The sequence below is a fragment of the Apteryx mantelli genome, chromosome 13, assembly GCF_036417845.1.
Source record: "Apteryx mantelli isolate bAptMan1 chromosome 13, bAptMan1.hap1, whole genome shotgun sequence".
In the NCBI taxonomy this organism is placed as follows: Eukaryota; Metazoa; Chordata; class Aves; order Apterygiformes; family Apterygidae; genus Apteryx; species Apteryx mantelli.
This window is the reverse complement of record NC_089990.1, coordinates 13,456,114-13,475,091: the sequence shown is the minus strand read 5'-3', so window position 1 is coordinate 13,475,091 and position 18,978 is coordinate 13,456,114. Positions and strand designations below refer to the sequence as shown.

Sequence of the window (18,978 nt, the reverse complement as noted above, 5' to 3'; positions counted from 1 at the left end):
GTGCAGTCTCAGCCTGGTAAAAATTCGTCAGAACTTTGTTCAAATAGATGCTACATGTGGAAGCAGCATTACTAAAACAGATGAGCAAGGACTGCAGATATGCACAAGGCCTTGCAGGTTTGAGGCCAGATTAGGGGCTTGAGACGTGTAGGCCCACATTAACTCTGAACCCAGTGGGAGTTTTACACATACTATCACTAGAATCAGCATGAAGCCAAGGCTCTGTGTTTTCTAAAAACCCCTTCCACAGAGGCCAGCGCACAGGGCTTTCTATCAGACATTACATACAGCCCAGCTCCCCAGCAGTGCTTCCTCTCCCCAGCTGGAAAAGGAGGATTCCTCCTCTGGTGACAATGTCCCACCAGTAAACTCCAACCTGTGACCTGGCTGGCCTCCTCTCCTGGGGTGACCATCACCAGTGTCCCACCTAGAGCTTTGCCATCTGCAGTGGGGTGTCCCCTTCTTTATGCGTTCCCTAGCTGAACTGCTCAGTGTAGCCCCACAATACCTTCTCCGAGCCTAACCTTTCCCATGGCACAAGCTTCCCCCAACCTGGAGGAGTCATCTGCTATGGTCTCACTAATGCAAAACTACTTAAAGAAAGAGCTGCAGGTGGATTCTCTCACTGTGGCTAATGTATAAGAGAAGAGTATCAAGGAACTGCCTGGTAACTGATAACAGGTGTTGGAAAGACCTCCAGATCAGGAAACCAGGCCTGGTTCTGTGGTGTTGCTGCAGTTATGACCCATACTAGTGGAAGTGAAAAGGGCAAGTTTGGCGTACTCACTTCTCTCCTGGCTGAAATGGATGAGCCTTCATTTTAAATGCAAGCATTTGACGATAAACTGTCAGAGGAACCAAGTAAGACAAGCTACTTCTGGGTCACTGCTCACTAGTAGAGGCCAGTCTGCATAGTAGATAAAAGCCTAAAACTGCTTTTAGTGGCTGAAATGACCCTGCTGGCTCTGAGAGCTGAGGCCTACACTGTGATATGGAAGGCCCTCATGTCAGTTCTTGTTGACAGCCTGTGGTGAAACTCATTACAGAAGCATATGAAGAGTAAAGGTTGGAACTAGTGCAATAGCGAGTACACCCTTCCCACTTTTCCTACTATATGACATGTTCATACACAGTGAATATATTATCTTCCACACATCATTTTTTAAAATATTCAGCCAGCTCTGAGATAACTGAATCCATTTCCTGAAATGGATGATGGGGAATGCCCTCCTGCCCCATCCATCAGAACGGTAACTATTTGTGAACACACTTAATGCCCATTGCATGTGAAAGACTTTCCTGTGGTTTTACCCCTTCCATTTCTCTGCAGTGAGAAGTGGGTACATGTACCTGTTCCCTTTGGGGATTTCACAGGCTACTGCAATCGAAGAAAGTGTCACGGTTTGGTGACCAAGCAGTGGACCAGAGCACTGAAGGTGCTCAGGTCTGTTCTTGTGAATAAAGAGTAATAGCACGAAGCAGAACCTCCCCGTTCTATCCGTTGCTCTGCCACAGGTTTTTCTGTGTCAGCTCAAACAAGTTGGCCCCCTCAGTATCCCCTAGGTGTAAAACAGAGTAGTAGTAGTCATCCATCAGCCCACAGGTAGCAGGGAAGACCTGTTAGTCAATGTTTTTACAGTGCAGAAGCCTTGCTGCTATCTGTCACACAGAGCCAGTAATGCTACCTGAGAACAAATTATATTCGTGCATAATCAAAATCACATCCCGTTCAGCTCTGATTCCAGAATCCTTTCTGGCTGGTGATGATGTCCAGAGCAGAGAGAGCACAGCTTGATTTCCAGAGCCCAGGCTGAGCTGGCAGAGCTGGCAGGTAGAAATATCTTGTTTTGACTGGTAAACTGAGCAAATTTGACATGGAAACCACTGAGGGAGAATAAATATGGAACAACAAGATGTAATTTTTACAGAGGCTCTTTTCCAGCTATAGCTGTACTCTGAGCCATCCCAGACTTGCACTAAGAGGTCCTGAGGTCTGGGGAGGGAAATTCAAGCCACGCTAGACTGGGCTGAGGCTCACCCCTGTCACAAGCACAGACGTCTGTAAGTGCACAATTACTTAACAGCACTATTCCACCAGGACTGCAAAAAGGAGAAAAGGAAAGGGGGAGAAGAAAAGATCAGAGAAGAAAAAGAGTTTCTGACTCTGACACACAACCAAGAATAAATGCCGAAAACAGAAGAATAGCCTGTTGGAATTGCATGTGCAGTGTTTTCCAAACCATCCTGAAATTCGTATCCTGCTCAAAGCAAACAGCAGTGCTCCTACTGACTAGTAATAAGGAATGACTGAAAAGAGCTCTGTTGTCTTCCATTTAATAGGAACAGGAGAAATCACTGGATCTACAGAATCACAGAATCACAGAATCACAGAATCGCTGAGGTTGGAAGGGACCTCTGGAGATCATCTAGTCCAACCCCCCTGCTCAAGCAGGGTCACCTACAGCACATTGCACAGGATCGCGTCCGGGCGGGTTTTGAATATCTCCAGAGAAGGAGACTCCACAACCTCTCTGGGCAACCTGTTCCAGTGCTCTGTCACCCTCACAGTGAAGAAGTTTTTCCTCATGTTCAGATGGAATTGTCTGTGTTTCAGTTTGTGCCCGTTGCCTTGCGTCCTGTCACTGGGCACCACTGAAAAGAGTCTGGTCCCATCCTCTTGACACCCTCCCTTAAGATACTTGTACACGTTAATAAGATCTCCTCTCAGCCTTCTCTTCTCCAGGCTAAACAGGCCCAGCTCTCTCAGTCTTTCCTCATAAGAGAGATGCTCCAGTCCCCTAATCATCTTTGCAGCCCTTCGCTGGACTTGTTCCAGTAGTGCCACATCCCTCTTGTACTGGGGAGCCCAGAACTGGATGCAGTACTCCAGATGTGGCCTCAGCAGGGCTGAGTAGAGGGGGAGAATCACCTCCCTCGACCTGCTGGCAACACTCTTCCTGATGCACCCCAGGATGCCATTGGCCTTCTTGGCCACAAGGGCACATCGCTGGCTCATGCTTAACTTCATGTCCACCAGTGCTCCCAGGTCCTTCTCGGCAGAGCTGCTTTCCAGCAGGTCAACCCCCAACCTGTACTGGTGCTGGGGGTTATTCCTCCCGAGGTGCAGGACCCTGCACTTGCCTTTGTTGAACTTCATGAGGTTCCTCTCTGCCCACCTCTCCAGCCTGTCCAGGTCTCTCTGAATGGCAGCACAGCCCTCTGGTGTATCCGCCACTCCTCCCAGTTTTGTATCGCTGGCAAACTTGCTGAGGGTGCACTCTGTCCCTTCATCCAGGTCATGTCCCTTCATCCAGGTCAGCATACCTGTTTTTTCCACAGATCTATTCATGCTGTAGGGCTCCACTTTTTAGCATTTCTCTTCTTTTCATGTATGTGATGAGAGTTCCCTGAGTGGGCCTTATGCCATCATTAAGCAGATCATTTGTCTTGTCCATGTTTCTAGTTATGTTTTAACAAGTGCATGATATTTCCCAAGTAATATCAAAATATAAATAAACACATAACAAACCCCATCAAAGGCTGTCTGCAAGAATGGATCTTATAGTCTTCCACACCAAATACTGTCACTACCACTGAAGAACTATATTATATTAGTTCAGCCTGACACTTTAGTAGCCTTTTCTTTGAATCAGACATAGGTGAGAAAAATGACATGCACACACAGTCTGTGTGTTTCATGTAGGACTAAAGCTACAGCATATCACTGGGCCTTTATGTTCCATGCTGTGCAGGTAAAAAAAGATATTTTTCTGCCTGACTGGGATATTGGTAGTCTTAGGAAACAAACAATGCAGATATGTAAAGCTATTCTGATGAACAAATTTAGGACTATGGAAATATATTTTGACCAGTCAAAGACTCATACTAACAGGTTTTGCACTCTTTTTATATTTTGCTTTCAATGACAGTCCCCAGAAGACAAGTTTACTGGCAAGAATATTCACAGAAATGGTGAGTGTTATGTAGATATTAATCAATGAGGAAGAACAACACCGCCTGACTTTAGTGTCCAAGTAAGATGGTGCACATCCTCCAGACTGGCTCTAAACAACAACCCATTTTTAATCTGTTAATTAATTAATTAATTAATAATTATTGGAAATATTCTACTAATCAATAACACAAAGATATTGTATTCAATCATAAAAAATCCGTGCCTAAGAAAAGAGGCAAAATTCATGGAATAAATGCTTTGTTAAAATTATGATGAGGTCTTTTATTATGGAAAGAGATCTCACAGCCCTTCATTAGCTACAGTGCACTACCAGGGACTAGCCCCAACAGCACTGGAAAGTGGCTGTGTCCAGGGTGGAATGGAGTGGTAGGGCAAGGCTACAAAAACTAATGGTGAAAAGGAAAAAGGAGAGCAACCAAATGCAATTGTACTACATAGGATTTAGCGCAGACATGAGAATCAAAAACTTCTGTTATTGCAGAAGTATAGTGGCTTAATGGATGACAGCAGGATTGCATGCCCTCCATTTGATATCAAATCCAGAAAACGCTTGGTGCTACCAAGCACTGCTCTCGGGCATTCATGCAAATTGTTTAGACACCCACCTCCAATTTGACTCCAGACTAAGAGTCAAGAGAACTCATCCTCACTGCTGTCTTGGTCACACCACCCAAAACTCCCTCCACCACTTTATGTCAGAGCTTCCAGTCTCTGAGGGAGGATAATAAAGATCTTGTGGGTCCCCAGTTGAATTCACAAATATGTTCAACGTGCAAAGAGAAGTTCCCAAGCTTTATCACACTGGAGGAAGGAACTGGTCTAATGTCCTAAAATATTGTTGCACCCAAAAAACTGCATGAAAAGCAAGCTCTCAAAATGTACATCAGATGTAAGGATGCCCATTTCTGAATGGATGTTATAGAGGCAGTTCTTAATTAAACAATCCACAACATCCTTGTTTGTTCCCCTTTCTTGTTCGACAGAGGATGAATTTGCTCTGTGGATGACTCAGGATTATATAGTGAAAGAGAGCATTTTCAGTGGGGTTCCTGCCTGATTTGCTGAAGAAGCTGATAGCCATGCAGTGAGTGAGGGGCAGGCCTCCAGGAAAGGGAGGAAGATAGTTGCTGAATCCTGTTCTCCAGGACTGGAGGTGTCACAGGGTTTCCTACATGGTGCTACACAAGGCACCTAAACGTCGCAGGTTTTCATGAACTCTGCATGTTTCTCTCTTGGGGCACCAGAGCTGAGCACTCACAGCTGTGGCTGAAATCAATAGGAGCTGTGCTTTGAACATACAGTGTGCTGAATATAATGCTGCTAAATATTCTGGAAAATCAGGTATTTGACTGGGCACCCCACAGTGGGGGATACTTTTGACTCCTCAGAGGGGAGCTGTGCACATGTTCAGGCTGTACTGGTGTGCTTGACAGCAGTCATAAAAACAACTAATTCTGTGTTAGCAGCAGGTCTGAATACAGAGCAGTCAAGAAGGTATGAGTCCCAGCTGGTCTTTGCCTGCTCAGCCCCAGGCTTTGCATTGGACACGCATCTCACTCCGGTCTCTCCTGGCTCAACCTGTCTTAACTGTCTGCCATGATCTCCGCACCTAGTCCCCACTGCCATGCTCCCAGCCTGTCCCCCTTTCTAATGAGGGGAAACAAGAAAGAACAGCTCCCTAAATAAATGGTATGTCCTGTGTGCTCTGTGAGGAAGAGGTGCTCAGGAACAGCATGCGGACCTTGCCTCCTGATGCACACTTACAAGGGGACCAAACACAGGTCTAGGAAACAACCTCAGTTCTGACGTTTCTGAAGTCTTGAGTGTTTGACTTTACACCCTCAAAAATCCTTTTAACAGTATGTATGTCCTATAAAAAGAGCAAAGTAAAAAAAATAGAAATTCCATCATGTGGCAATGTGTTAACATCCGCATATGTCCCAAGAAGGACTGGATCCTTTCACTTCCTGCCACTTGAGTTAACAAAGTAAGACATAACAGCAAGAGGTTGTCATTTTCCTTCTACATTAGCCCTAGAGATGATGTGACCCATGGTCTGGGGCCAGAAGTCATGTAAATGAGGGAGGAAGTGGGGGCTGTGCAGCTGCAGCCAAGTCTACTGACCAAGAACACCCATTCCTTAGCCTGTCAAATGACAGGAGAGCAGGGCTACTGCCATACCTGGTAGAATATCCACATTTGCTTTGGCCCTGGGTTACACTGGCATTTGCTGACCATGGAAGAATGGTGGGACTCAGGAATATTAGGGTTCTTCTGAAAAGGAATGCAATCCAGCTGGCCCAGCATCTTCTTCTAACCATACCCTCCAGGGTGGTCCCTTCTGTCTTTCAGGTCTTTTCCTACCAGCTTATTTCTGTCACTATCTTCTCTCTCCTCTGTGTTGGCTCTTTCTCTCCCTGACTAACTGGTGTTGCCCTTCCTCAGTGCAGGCCAGTCACAGGCTGCTCAGTCTTCCAGGCCCCAGGTCCCTCAGTGTTCCAGCCCCCATGTTCCCTGGCAGGGAAAACCCTCCCAGGTGAAGTCAAGGCACGAGGTCCATACATCCCCATTTACTCACCCTCCTTGGACCAAATACAGCTCACCCTCTTCCTCCCTCTCATGGGTTTCTCAGATCCTCCCACTCTCCCTCACAGTCTCTTCCACTTCTCCCCTCTTCCACTTCCTTCTGCCCTCTCCAGCGGTGTTTATGTCTTCCTTTCCTGTGCCTTGTTCCACCTGAGATGCCTGCTCTGCCTTCCACCAGGTCCAGTCTCTCCCCAGTCCCCAGCTGTCTCCCCATGAAATGGCTCCTTAAACCCTAGCCTACTTCCCCAAACAGTCCCTGCCTCTCCTTCCTCAGTTACTTCTTCTCTTCTTCTGATCCACATTTCATCTCTCTGCTTTCAAATCCTGAGCTGCTCTCTCCTCCCTGCCTGGGTATAGGAAAGGAAGGGTGATATTTCCCACTCTAGTAAGTCTCTGTGAATTTTGGATTAATTCTGTATCCAAGTTTGAGCAGTTTCTGCTGTGGACAGTGGAGGTGAAGGACATGGCCCTGGTGGAAGGAGTGCCTTCCTGCTAAAGTCTCAATTCCCTGCCCCAAAGCGTGGGAGAGAGTTGGCTCAAGGCATGTCAGAAGCATAGGGAAAAATGAATCTGGCTGCTCTGAGAATCAAACAACTTTGCCACAGAAAGGGAGGGGGAGAAAGATGGAGAGCTGTGGGCAGAGTTCTGGAAAGGTGGGCTTGCAGCCCCTACTACCACCGGGGAGGCAGGTGCATAGGGCCAGAGTCCGATGACCTGGGGAGGGATGCCTCCTTCCCACAGCAAACTCCCCAGCCCCACAGACCCTGGCCCTTCCCTCAGCAGCACCAGCCAGTCTGGGATGTTGCACAGTCAAAAAAGATGGTGGGGCCACAATCATTTTGCCAGCCCAGCAGCTACTGACCCTGGGCACCTGCCTGCTTTGCATGCACCTGGGGCCAGGCCTGCTGAAAGAGCTGCCATTTTGCAGCTCTGAAACATTTTGAAATAGGAAAAAAAAAATCATGTACATGCCTCGGCTTGTTCTCAGAAATCCCTGAATCATTTTGCCTAAAATCTCCCCCCACCCCCAAAAAGTCAAAGCAAGCAAACCATAAGGAAAAAAACACAGCCAGAGTGGCTGATCATTATACGCAGTAGAAAACAGGCTTCTAGGGGACATTGTCAGGGAACCTTCATAACGTGCAACACTGCCAATCTTGACTATGGTAAGATGCCAAATTCTTATTCCTTATGGTACAGCACCACTATGGTGAGATCTCCCCTAGCAGTCCAGGACTGGTCAGCCAGGGCTTGGTGTCCTGCCTCGCTCCCCCTCTGCCTCCTGCTGCATTACTGACAGCCAACACAGATGCCCAGACTCCCAGCCCCACCGGTTTCGGAGCCCTGAACTACTGACAATGTTTCACTGCAACACTTTATGCATCAGCAATCATTTATTTTTACAGTTCTGACTTTCAAGTGATGCTGTTACACAGGAAATGGCTGAGGACTTCATCCCATGTCCATTGAATTCTGTGTAGCCCTTGCTGTCACCTGAAGAAGAAATGCTGGGGAACTAGCAGGGAACAACCAAGATCCGGGGTGAGGGACACATGTGAGGGAGGGGAGAGGGGCTGAGTACAGGAGGGTCAGAGGAGAGAAAGCAGGGAGGCCTAGATATTGCAGCTAAGGAGGGATTTGACTCTCAAAGGAGAGGGGTGACACCAGGCGAGGGTAATGTGAGAGCTCAGAATCCAGGTCCCTACTGCAGAGCAGATGAAGAGCGGAGCACAGGCTCATTTTTGTCCCTTTGAGGAGCCAAGACTCCCTAAGCTCTAATTCTCTTTAGGGAAGTTTGAGTCAAAAATGAGGCAGGGGAGGCTGCTGGACCCACAGGCATTGAAATAAGGATTTATTGTGTAATCACAAGGGCTTCTGATCATTCCCTTTTCACCAGGCATTTGCAGACACTGCACACATCACCCCAGGAAGAAACACCCAGGAATCCTGCACTGTCTAGGTGGGCTGGCAACAAAGAGCAGAGAATGCCCTCAACTTGCTTTTAGCTAACAAGATCTGTAAAAGATGCTGGGAAACCATACAGAAACTCCCTTCCATCCGCTGCGGGAAGCAGAGACTTCTGCCTGAAACTCTTGCAAAGTTTTGGACTGGAAATTTTGCACCAACAGAGAGCAGCTGAGTCACTGAGCTCAAGTGGGATCCTCCTGCCATTCCTTCATTGCCTTCTCTACCCCAAGGCAATACAGTCTTCATTTGCTTTTTCTTTTTTATTTTTTTTTTCCTCCTATGGAACTAATGCTTCTGAAAGTGAGAGGCTAAGAGCACTTGCAATAACCAGGGTGCTGCTCTGAAAGCTCCCTCTCTCCCTCACCCCTGGCTCTGCAATGCTTCTGACATCTGATCTGCAGCATCCCCTGCTCATCCAGTCCTAAACTGTGGACATCCTGCTTTCTGTACTGTGGCCTGGCTTGTGACACATCGCTTGCAACACACCTGCCATAAAGATGCATTGGTCCCCACGCTGTCCATTTCCCTGGCCAGGGCCGGCACGATCCCACACACCTGCCTTTGATCACCCTGTGAGACATGCTGCCCTGCTCCCCCAGAGCTGAGAGTGCTTTCCAACACGCCCTGCCAAAACACCTCGCACCTCACTGTTGCTGTTCTTGCAGTACCAGGACAGAGATCTCCCTCTTCAACAGACCAACAGCACTGGCCAAATCTTCCCTCTACACTGCAGATCCCTCCGTCAAGCCTATTCAAGATCCTCCCTCACAGTCCTGACCAAAGTCCTTATACCTGCTCTGCAATAACCCTCTGCCTATTCATCTTCAGGCCACCTCCTCGCTCAGCCCATGAAAACTGGGCTTCACATCCCCTCCTTGTCCCACAGGGCCCTGATGCACTGCTCAACACCCTGTTACTCTTGCATGCTCCTCTAGAGCTTGGGGGCAGAGGCTGGGAGGGAAGAGAGGGCAGCCCTGGACTGCTGGAAGGGTTTTTCACCTGCACCTCAAATCATGAACATGGTGATCCCAAAGCATCCCCTTCAATGCCGTCGCCTTGCTCCTGAACCCCTTGGACTGCCTCAGCTGAGCCAGAATGGCTTCCTGGAGGAGCTGATCCCAGAATTTTCCAGCACCCCTGCATGGCTCCAACTTTGCCCCTTTCTTCCTTGTGTCCCCCCAGTTCAGCTCAGTCCCCAGGTGAGCACGTTACACTCATTGCCACAGCACCACCCCTGAGAGCTGACCTGCTCATCGGTCTAATGGGTTTCCAAGGGGATGGGGGAGAAGGGAGGAGAGTAAGTGGCTGACGCTTCTCAGCCACTCAGCTCGGCCCAGAGCTAACGAGGCATCTCAAAATTAAAAAGTGAACTGCAATCCCCAGCAGGCCTGTCCTCCTTTTGGCATTAGTCGGAGTTCTCTTTCTTTCTCAAAAAAGAGGACTGGGGAGCTGTGAGTTGCATTTGGGGCTGTGGAAGCACCACATCCCGGGGGCTGTGAGGAAGCTGGCATGGGGCGGGCCCTTGTCTGAGGGCAGCAGTGTAGGAGCCTTCAGTGGGCCTGGAAATCATTTTTTTCTCCAGGGAGAGGAGGGAAGCATCACCACTTTGAGGCCAGTGGGATGATTCCTGCTCCCCCTGCTTGCCCATTTCCTGCAGATCCTAGGCTGGCATTGCAGATGAGCTGGGGCCAGAGCAGGGCTGTGAGCAAGGGACAGATCAAGGGAGAGGTGTGAGAGTGAAAGAGAGGAACTAGCTTCATAATGTGGGAAGGCAGAGGAATTTCAGCTGGAAGAGAGCTGGTGAGAGAGCAGAACGGTGTATGGTAGCTCCACAACCCCAGGCTGGGAAGGGTAGAGGAGGATGGATAAAGAAACAGATCTACACCTGGGCAGCCTGGGCGCTGCTGTGCTGTGGGAGCACAGGCTCTCTTAAAAGGCCGTGGGGTGCGGGGGCAGATCTGTCTCACCGTGGCAAGGAGCACAGATGGTACCGGGAACATGCTCTCCCAGTGCCTCTACACCCAGAGGTCCACAGCTGCCTCCCACTCTGTGGGCAGCAAACCATGGGTGCGTGGAGGGTGCACCCCAGGGGGCAGAGGAGGCAGCCTGCTCTGCAGCGCTGAGCACGCACAGGGAACAGCACAGAGGGGCAAGTGCCCCCAGGCACAGGACAGCGGGATAAGACAGGAAGAAGGAAATAATGCTGCTGGGGCAGAAAAAGATGGGGAAAGCAAGCAGGGAACGGAAGGAGAACAAAGAAGGGAGGAAGGGAAGGCAGTCTGGTTTATTACTTTTGTGGGTTGCATTTCTCAGGTGGCAATCTGTCTGGTAGGGACAGGAGGGTCCACCCCTGCCCTCCACATCCAGGTGTCCAGTGCCAGCTGCACTGTGCTGCCTCCCCCAGTGCCCTTGTCCTCGAGTTACTGAGGGCCGAGGGCTCTGGCTTGTGGAGTTGCTCCCTGGAGCAGAAGAGATGGAGCAGCTCAGCCTGGATCACAGACAAACTGAGACCTCCTGAGTGGTGGCCACTTTCTTCCACTCCTGTCTACCCTCTGCAGGCAGCTACGTGTCCAGATGCACCCCTGGCTCACTGCTGAGCCGGCCCCTGCATGGCCCTGTGCTGTTTCTTCAGGCAATATGACTCTAAGTAGGATCTGCACCTCTCCAGGATGCTGTTCCTGCAGTTCTCAACTTACCCTAATAGGCACTTTGGTCCCTACATCTTCCTGGGGCTAGAGCAAATGGGTGAAGAATGAATGCCTTCACCAGCAGTGATAGCTTGGGCTCATCTTGCCCAGCTTCAAGGGTAACAAGTGGACCCAGATGGTGGAAGGGTTGGAAGGCTGTGGAGGGGAGGAAGGACGAGGTTCACGGTGTAGCAGCAGAGGGACAAGCTGCTGTCACAGACAAGCGTGGAGCACAATGTGCTGGCCAGCTACAGCCACTCTGGAGCAAGGCGCTGCACTAGGGGAGGACCCAGAGGAAGGAGGACCAGCAAGTTCAGAGTCGGCCTGGCCACCACCACGGGGGGGCTGGCTGGAGGCAGGGCTGAAGGGCAGGTACCATCGCCCTTTCCCTGAGAGAACAACTCAGCCCACTGAGCTTCTGTGACTCGGGTTTGGTACTGCTCTCTCTGCCTCTCACCTGAGAGGTTAGTTTTGCACCCAGAAAGCTTCTGAGGCTTTGCCCAAAGCGTGACTTCTCCAGCTGCACGCACCACTTGTGGGTGTACAAAACTTCACCTTCTCCATGGCAGCATTGCAGATGAACTAGAAACCACAAGGGGTTAGATGAGCTCCTGGAGCGATCCCACAGGACTTATCCTAGCAATGGATTTGGCCCAAGATCTCAAAGAACTGGTAAACTCTGGGGACAGTAGCAGTGCAAGGAAACTTCCACCTCTTTTTCCTGGGCTTATAATGATAAAGATTTTCAGCTTTCAGACCCCCTTCTCAGCCCATCCTTCTCTTATCTGTAAATGCTGCAGTGGCAATTTTGTCCAGAGAAGCTTATCCTCCAGGGTAGAGGGCCAGACTTACTGCAGGAAAGCCAGTGCTGTTCTCTAGGGCATCCCTGCATAGCGAGCACCAAAGGCACCCATCGCTGGTGCTGTCAGCAGGGACTTTGCACTTACAAGCAGAGGGAAGGACAAGAAAGGGTGAAAGGCAACAGTGAGATGCATGCAGAAAAGAGGGTTACTGTTGTCTTTCTCTCTCTCTGCTTGAGTGAGGAAAATGCTGTTTGTACTTTGGGAATTCAAAGTAAATTGAAATAAAATGCGATGTTTTCCCCAGAAACATCCATCTTGCAGTCAGGAGGAGCTCAGTGCCTGCCTAGCCCAACTCCTGCACTGCACAAGGCTGGCAGGGTCAGGCAGCAATGCCTGCACTGAGCCCTGGCAGCCTTGCCCAGGCTGAAAGAAAGGGTGCTTTATGTCCTGGTGGACAGGCTGGATGCCCATGGGGAATGTGTGCCCAGGACCAGAGCACGCAGGCTGTGAGCTGGGACCCCTGTGCATCCAGGCAACTGGACCCCAGTTCCATGGCTCCCCACTGCATCACCCTTCACCCCTCCGCTTTGTGCCTGTGTGGAGCCAGATCACCTACTGCTTTACTGTATCATAATCATCTCAGTAGCTTATGAGATGGTTTTCTTGCAGTTTTTTATGTCATCTCTGCAGTTCTCCCCCTCATAAAATGTGACTGCACCAATTTCTGTGATTGGTGCTGGTCAGCTAGTAGGGACATTTGGTGTTTCCCGGACAGACCCTTTAAATCAAATCCAGCTCTATTCCACATTCAAAGGAGAGAAGGGAGAAGGGGGGCTCATTGCTACTCATTTCCTTGCTGAGCACTACAAGCCTCCTAAAAGCTGTATCCCACTGCATTGAAGTGAATTCCCAAATGCACCAGCGTGCGCTACAGAGGGATCCTGTCAGAGGGGCGAGCATCTCCCACAGCCAGCTTTGTGCTGCCCTCCTGAAAGCCCCTGCTCCACCGTGGGGAAGAAGGAGGTGTGGAGGACTGTGGGGACAGTGTGCACAGAGAGGGAGGGTAGTCTCTACTGGAAGGTAAGCAAACAGGGAGTGGATGGGGGCAGGTTTGTGTGAAATGCAGGGAAGCCTGAGCTCAATGTACAGGGGAAGATGGTTTCTTTTATGGTGTCACAGAAAACTGGAATATACAGGGGCAACTTCCAAACCTGCTGAAAACAGTGGGGATATTTCCCCCTTCCCTGACTTCAAGAGCTCAGACCAGGCCCTTCATAAGAAAACTCTTCTCTTGCACCACCATTGACTTGGCCCTGGCATATGTCCCTCTTGAGACCACAGGCATGAATCTGCTTCCCAGCAGTTGTTTGGAGAAGAACATCTCAATATGGTTCCTGTTCTCCTACAGCCTGAAGATCCTCCAAGTCCACACTCCTCCTTGTGAGGAGGAAATAGCATTGCCCAGAAAAGACCAAAAATAGCCAAGCTTGGCAGGCTGAAGCCAGAAGTACTCCAACCCTCTGTTCACCATGTGGTCAGCTGTGGGCTTTCCACAGACTGCTTCTCCAACAAATAGACCCAGTGGTACTCTTGAGTGGGATAGGTGACCCAGGAATTATTTCTACAGATACCAGCATCTTCTACCAAATAGCAGCAAGACCACCAGCTTCCCAATTAATATTTCATCCCACATGGTTAGTGAGGGGTGCATCTTGACAGGGCTGTCCACTGCAGCCCATTAGATGCAGTGGAGACAGACTGACTGACAGCCATGCCAGCAGCCACCCCGACCTTCTGGAGGGAAAATAGCAAAAGAATATGGCATCAGGAGCACCAAAAGTGGTGGAGGGATGACCTGCTATCCATGATGAAGTCTGAAGCAGAGAAGACCAGTGTGTCTCTGTCCCAAGTAAACATCCCCAGACACATCCTGCCATGGGGAACTCCCCGATCACTGTCTGTGGAAACTGCAAATTTGGGATAGAATTTTTTTTTTTCATGTTTCTGGTCTTCAGTGAGTCTCAGCAAAGTTGAGCCTGGAACAAGGGAATTTTCCTGACTGACTCATGCATTACAGAGCTGAGCGCTTAGTGTGGGACCGAGGAGACGATGACATGCTTTATGGGTACCACGGAGCAAGGAAAGGAGTAGACAGAGCAGGGTGGGAGAGGAGGGGATAACAGAGGGAGGAGAGGAGGTGGTGGGAGAGGAAGAGAGAAACTAGGAGGCAAAGAAAGAAAACTGGGGAAGAAGGAAGGAGGAAGAGGAAGGCTGACAAACAGCGGGGTTTTGGGAGACATAAGTGTGCAAAAGGGAGAGTTTTGCAGGCTGATGAGTGTTGCAACCAGCCAAACTGGCAGCAGCCCCCGTACTCTGCTCCCCACTCTTCAGCTACGCCAGGGCCCAGTGCCGGGGCAGCACGCAACCAGGGGTCGCCATACCTCCAAAGTCAGGCCTGAGGCGGACGTCATAGCCCTTCAGCAATTTGTCCACAATCTCTTTCACCACAGAAATATTCCCAGTGGATGGGCTGAAATACAAAAGAAGAGAGTCCTCATCACCGTGGGCCCCAGGGCAGGGTCCTGCTCAGCAGCCAGCCATCTGCCACGGCACCACCTGCACGACCGCGTGCCTGACACACACGGTGTATGGGCACCGCAGCTGCGGACAGAACCTCCCCTCTCCTTCTCACGCATATCTGCCCGCTGTGGTGCTGCTCTCGGCCCCCAACCCGCATGTACTTTGCACAAGGACCATGGGGCTGCCCCAAGCTGCTGGGCACCCACGGTCCTGGGTGGTGGCACAGGCGTCCCAACAGATGTTTTGGCTCCTCTTCCTGCAGTCGCCCCCTGCCTGGGCTCCCCAAAGTCCCAGGCCATCCCACGGGGTTGGTGCATACCCCTGCATGGCCCTGGTCACCACATGGACCTCTCGTGGCCACCGACCTGCCACGCCAGGGCTTCTTACTGCTCCCTGCCCACAGATGGGGATACACACACACACACACACGCAGGTATGCATGCACAAAATTGGCATTTCTGTGCACGGGGCTGCTGCAATCTCTCTTTTGCAAGGCTCACTCCCCTTCCCCACCACGCTGGGCACTTTCTCCCCATCTTACAGCACACAAACGCAGACGCGTCATGCAGTGAGTTCCCCAATACACGACTCTCCCCCCCCAACACGTGTACCCTACACTGTCACGCATCCCAATGCAACCTCTATTTCTTTTCAGTGCACCCAGATATTTCTTCATGTTGTTGAAGTAAAGGTAAATACCAACACTCCTTCTCCTACAACCACAACATACAGCCAATCTTTGGCATGTAAAAAAATTTTCTATCACTCAGCATCACTGTGGCTTCTTAGCAATGCAAACCAAGAGAGAGCGACAGGGAGAAGGAGAGTCCATCTTTGGCTCTGTATGCCAGGTCAATGGGCTGCTCTGTCCCCTGCCCTCTGCCCTGGCATACGGAGTGGGGTGGCTTTCCTCATTAATGCTCTTCCAGTGCCTCCAGCCATTTCAGCAGGAGGGGAGCTCCCTCTGAAAGCAGCCCAAGAGTCAAAGCAAATTTAAGGGAGGGAAACCAGAAAGCAGAGGATGCTAAAAATATTGAACCTACTCAATGCTGCAGGGTTTATAGGTTTTCTCACCTTAAAATCCAGCCTCTGTGTCACCCTCTGTCCCCTACTTTCCTTGAGAACAGAGATCCCAGGCCAGTGGCAAACACTGCTCTTTGCAGTCCCCCACCAAAACAACATACCTCCCTGTCAGCACTGCCTCCACATCAGTCCAAGTCGGGCTGGAAGGCTGCACCACCGCACTACCTCTGCTCGGTGTCTCACCAGACATGGGGGTTTGCGCTGACATCTCCGTACAGGTACAAACATGCACACACACACACACACACACACACATCTGCATGCTCTCCTGGCTGCCCGGTGGATGCACAGACTCCCCGCATGTGAATGCAGATTTGCAGGCACATGAACACTCTGGAGCTCAAGGGTACGGCGCATGCGACACATGTGCACAAACATGTTTGTGCATGCATGTGACAAGATCCAGGTCCACGTGGAAGTGAGTGTGGGTCCAAAGCCTGCTCAGTCTGCAGATCGGGTGTGGATGCTACTTATGCAAGTGCATAGAAACGGATATTTGTGGGTGCCTAACACTGGGTTCCCAGGTGCTCAGCCTCTCCACGCAGGTGTGGGTGGGGGAATCTGGGACCGCTGGGAAGTCTGGGCATGCATTCAGGCTCTGGATGCCTGGGCTGTGCATGTGCACAGATTTTTCAGCTGAACAGCTGATAGCAAATGTGAGACAGCACACTTCGCAGGGCCCGGCTCTGGTGCAGGGACAAACTGTTCAGCACTTGTGCCTTTGGGGCAGGGGAACATTGTGTCTGAGCAGAGATCCTGCATGTGCACCCTGTAGAGGTATAGCTCTTCATCACATTGGTTTATTCACTGTAAAAGCAAGGCCACAGAGTTGTGCACAGGTGAACATTTTCACAAAACTGTGCCTATGCTTGCAAAGTCCTCTTGCACCTGTGGATTTCTAGGCAGGTATGTGAGTTTTTGGACTGTGTTTGTGCATATAGGTTCACTGTGGATTGATAGTATGCATCAGCATTTGTTCTTCTCTAGATATTTACTCCTGGGTACATAGATTTCCATATACCCATATGCATAGTATAGACACAGTATGTATGTCTTACGGAGATTTAGACACTTCTATTTAGCCTCACACAAGCTATAAACTGAGGAAGTGGTGTTACCCCCTTCCTAGAGGTAAGGAAATGGAAGCAGAGAGAGCAAACTGTGCCAGAGACCCACAGGTGGGGGCAGAGCGGAAAGGGGGATCTAGGGGCCCTTCCTCCTTATCAGCTACAAGTTAGACCAGGGAGGCCATAAACTGGCATCATGATTAAGGGCAAAGTCTCTTCTCTCTTGGTGCTTCCTTTGATCTGTAAGGCCACCTCCCTCTCAATGAACAGCCAAGTCGTGTATTTGCCCAGTTGTGGGCAAGCAGCTGCATCTAAGTGCTATTCCCAGCAAATGTGGGTCTGCATCCATTCAGGGAGCATGTGCATCCAGCCTGTGAACTGAATTTTTTAATATTGTGTCCCTGACTCTGTGTGGGTGTGCATGTGCTTTACATATACATGTATCCTTGCAGCCAAACATCTACATACATGCATAGCATGCTGCTGGCTGGGATGTGTGGGAGTAGAGGAAGGCGTGTGCACATGGGAAGAGTGCGTTCTGTCTGCAAGGTGTGCAGAGATGTGCATGTGGCTATAGCTGAATCTCAGTCCTGCACATTAGCGGATATAAACGCACACGCAAGGACATGTCTGAGCAAATGCTATTGATGTGGACTCTGCTCTTTACACATTTGGTCAAACACTACTTCTAAGCATGTCTCTGTATGCGTCTCTGTGTACAGCGAACCACACAGGAATGGTGTAGATAAGGTGGGCACGAAGCTGCGCATGTGCATGTTTATAAGTATGGGAGCATAAATCTTTGTATATACAGCTCTGCAAGCTGGAGCAGGGACCTGCATGCATGCATCGGGAGCGCACCGCTCAGTGTGCACGGCTGAGCAGGGAGATGCCAGAGATACCTCCCCAGCAGACTTCATGCACTCCATGAGCACGCAGCTATAAAGACACCTGCCCATATGTGTGAGAGCGGAGTGTGAGGGGGAGTATGCAGCCCTGCGCCTGGGTGTGAAGGCAGTGGGTGAACGCCTGTGTCAGAGCAAACAGGTGTGCTCTGTACACCTTGTCCAGGCTGGACCTGTGCCTCCACCCCTGGTTGCTTGGATCCCTCTGAGTGTTCAAGACATATCCCAGAAACAGCTGCATTTTGGGTGTGCAGTGTATCAGCACAAACATTTGGATACATGCAGAAGCAGGTGAACCATGCTGTGCCCTGCAAGTCTGCTGTGCTACACGTGTGTGCAGCTGAATGGGCACGGATGAATGCACATATGCAGTGATGCATTTGATTGACTACACACACAGATGATTATTTTGCACACCGTAAAGCAGCATGTAGGCATGGATGTAGGCATTGCCTCCTGCACACCGCAGAGCCAGGACTTTGGGGACAGGCACAGCATGCTTGGATGTGAGTGTGGCTGCATGTGTACTGTGTGTGCAGGCACAGGCATGGCCAAGGCAGCCCTTTGCCCGGGTGTGTACGCACACAGCCTGGTGCCATGCAGTCTGGCGGCTCCTATGGACACCATGTTCCCCAGCAAAATGCTTCATTTTGCCATTTTCCCCCTGGCCGCTTACGGGGGAGGGGGGGGGGGGAGGACATGCTGCAAGTGGGCTGAGGTGGGCTCTGTCTGCAAAGAGCTTGCTCCACATCTCATGTATGAGCATCCCTCCTCCCCCTAAAACGACACAGGCTGGGAAATAACAACAGCAGGCAGCAGGGGAAGCAATTTGGGGAAAGAACCCCCTCCCCTTTCACACACACAGATCGATGAAGAAAACCCCAAACAAAACAAACAAATCCTGTATTAGCCCCCCTGCCCTGCAGCCTGGGATCGCAATCCTTACCTTTGCGCACAGCAGGCGAGACAAAGCGCTGCTAAAGCAGAGACAATTCCACTCAATCTGTCTGCCTGAAATGTCCACATTTCCACAAAGACGGAGGATGAAAAAAAAATCTTTGGAGGGGAGGGGAAAGAAGGACGGATCTTCTGAAATCCCCCTCCAAAAAAAGGGGGGGAGGGAAAAAACAAACCAACCCCCCCCCGTTAATGATTTCCTAAAGAAAAGGAATAATGAAAAATACTAAAAAATGTGGGGGAAAAATATCCCCCCCTTCAGTGCCAGTCAAAGAATTCGTTTCTTCTTCCTTTCAGCATCCTCTCAACAAGAGACATCCTCTGGCAATGGAGAAAATCCCAAGAGAAAGAAAAATAAAATGCCCC

The 18,978-nt window shown here is 50.3% G+C and overlaps 1 protein-coding gene across 1 annotated transcript in view; it reads right to left on the bottom strand.

Annotated features, from left to right (window-relative positions):
- The window catches only part of LOC106498558 (gamma-aminobutyric acid type A receptor subunit theta), a 77,611-nt gene extending 58,930 nt beyond the window's left edge, over positions 1-18,681 (bottom strand). The window contains exons 1-2 of the mRNA XM_013959820.2: positions 18,602-18,681; positions 14,462-14,550 (exon numbers count right to left, since the gene is read on the bottom strand). Coding sequence (XP_013815274.1) covers positions 14,462-14,550; positions 18,602-18,681 — 169 coding nt within the window. The remainder of the gene's footprint in view (positions 1-14,461; positions 14,551-18,601) is intronic.
- Positions 18,682-18,978: the final 297 nt, after the last annotated feature.